The 1,714-nt window shown below is 38.1% G+C and overlaps 1 protein-coding gene across 1 annotated transcript in view; it reads right to left on the bottom strand.

Moving 5' to 3' along the window:
• The window catches only part of LOC119585993 (serine-rich adhesin for platelets-like), a 10,729-nt gene that overhangs the window by 169 nt on the left and 8,846 nt on the right, over positions 1 to 1,714 (bottom strand). Inside the window, exon 6 of the mRNA XM_037934705.1 lies at positions 42 to 1,133. Within this exon, the coding sequence (XP_037790633.1) occupies positions 42 to 1,133 (1,092 nt within the window). The remainder of the gene's footprint in view (positions 1 to 41; positions 1,134 to 1,714) is intronic.

The raw sequence follows: 1,714 nt of genomic DNA, 5'->3' as shown, positions 1-1,714 counted from the left end.
ATGTGGAAGATGTAGTTGATGTAGACGTAGATGATGTTGACGTTGTGGATGTAGATGTTGATGTGGACGTAGATGATGTAGTTGATGTGGATGTTGAGGATGTAGTTGATGTAGACGTAGTTGATGTTGAGGATGTAGTTGATGTAGATGTGGATGTGGTTGATGTAGATGATGTGGATGTTGATGTAGTTGATGTTGACGTTGTAGATGATGTTGACGTAGATGTTGTAGTGGTAGTTGATGTAGACGTAGATGATGTTGACGTAGATGATGTAGTTGATGTAGATGTTGTGGATGTAGTTGATGTAGATGTAGTTGATGTGGATGTTGTAGATGTAGTAGATGTAGATGTGGAGGATGTAGTTGTAGATGATGTAGTTGATGTAGACGTTGTTGTGGATGTACTTGATGTAGATGTAGTTGATGTGGATGTTGAGGATGTAGTTGATGTAGATGTAGTTGATGTAGATGTAGATGTAGTTGTAGATGTAGTTGATGTGGATGTTGTTGAAGTTGTTGAAGATGTAGTAGATGTGGAGGATGTAGTTGTAGATGTAGATGAAGTTGATGTAGACGTTGTAGAAGTAGACGTAGTTGTAGATGTGGAAGATGTAGTTGATGTAGACGTAGATGATGTTGACGTAGATGATGTAGTTGATGTAGATGTGGATGTAGTTGATGTAGATGTAGTTGATGTAGATGTGGAGGATGTAGATGTGGATGTGGTTGATGTAGATGATGTGGATGTTGATGTAGTTGATGTAGATGTGGATGTGGTTGATATAGATGTTGAGGATGTAGTTGATGTAGATGTGGACGTTGTAGATGATGTAGATGATGTAGATGTAGATGTTGTTGAGGTTGTAGTTGATGTAGACGTTGTAGATGTAGTTGATGTTGACGTTGTGGATGATGTAGATGTAGTTGATGTGGATGTTGAGGATGTAGTTGATGTAGATGTGGAGTAGTTGTTGTGGATGTACTTGATGTAGATGTAGTTGATGTGGATGTAGTTGTAGATGATGTAGTTGATGTGGATGTTGTTGAAGATGTAGTAGTAGATGTAGATGTTGTGGAGGATGTAGTTGTAGATGTAGATGTAGTTGATGTGGATGTTGTAGATGATGCAGTTGCTGTTGACGTTGTTGTGGATGTAGTTGATGAGGATGTAGTTGATGTTGACGTTGTGGATGATGTAGTTGATGTAGACGTTGTGGATGTAGTTGATGTAGATGTTGAGGAAGCAATTGATGTAGATGTGGATGATGTAGTTGACGTTGTCGTTTATGTAGAAGTGGGTGATGTTGATAAATTTGATGTAGAGGATGTAGTTGTAGATGAAGTATTTTCGATGAGTTGATGAAGACCATGTAGTTGATGTTTTAGACGTAATAGATGATGTTGTTGATACAGATGTTGTAGATGATAATGTATAAGTAGATAAAGATAACGTAGTTGAAGATGTAGTTTCAGATGAAATAATCGATGTTGTAGATAATGCCGTTGATGTTACAGACGTTTTAGAAGTTGCAGAGCCATGCAATTGATGTCGATTATTAAACATTTTGAATCAAAGAAATTTTGCCTGCGTCTAACATACAACCTCGTGTTAGAGGCAATCAGCTAATGTCTGTAAAAAGGGCCACGGCTGTGCAGTAAGTTGAATTATCCGGAAAATGAGGAGGTATACAAGACATACAAGCATGCACACGCG

The sequence above is a fragment of the Penaeus monodon genome, chromosome 20 (assembly GCF_015228065.2).
Source record: "Penaeus monodon isolate SGIC_2016 chromosome 20, NSTDA_Pmon_1, whole genome shotgun sequence".
Classification (NCBI taxonomy): Eukaryota; Metazoa; Arthropoda; class Malacostraca; order Decapoda; family Penaeidae; genus Penaeus; species Penaeus monodon.
The sequence above is the reverse complement of the archived record's forward strand: the minus strand, read 5'-3'. Positions and strand labels throughout refer to the sequence as shown.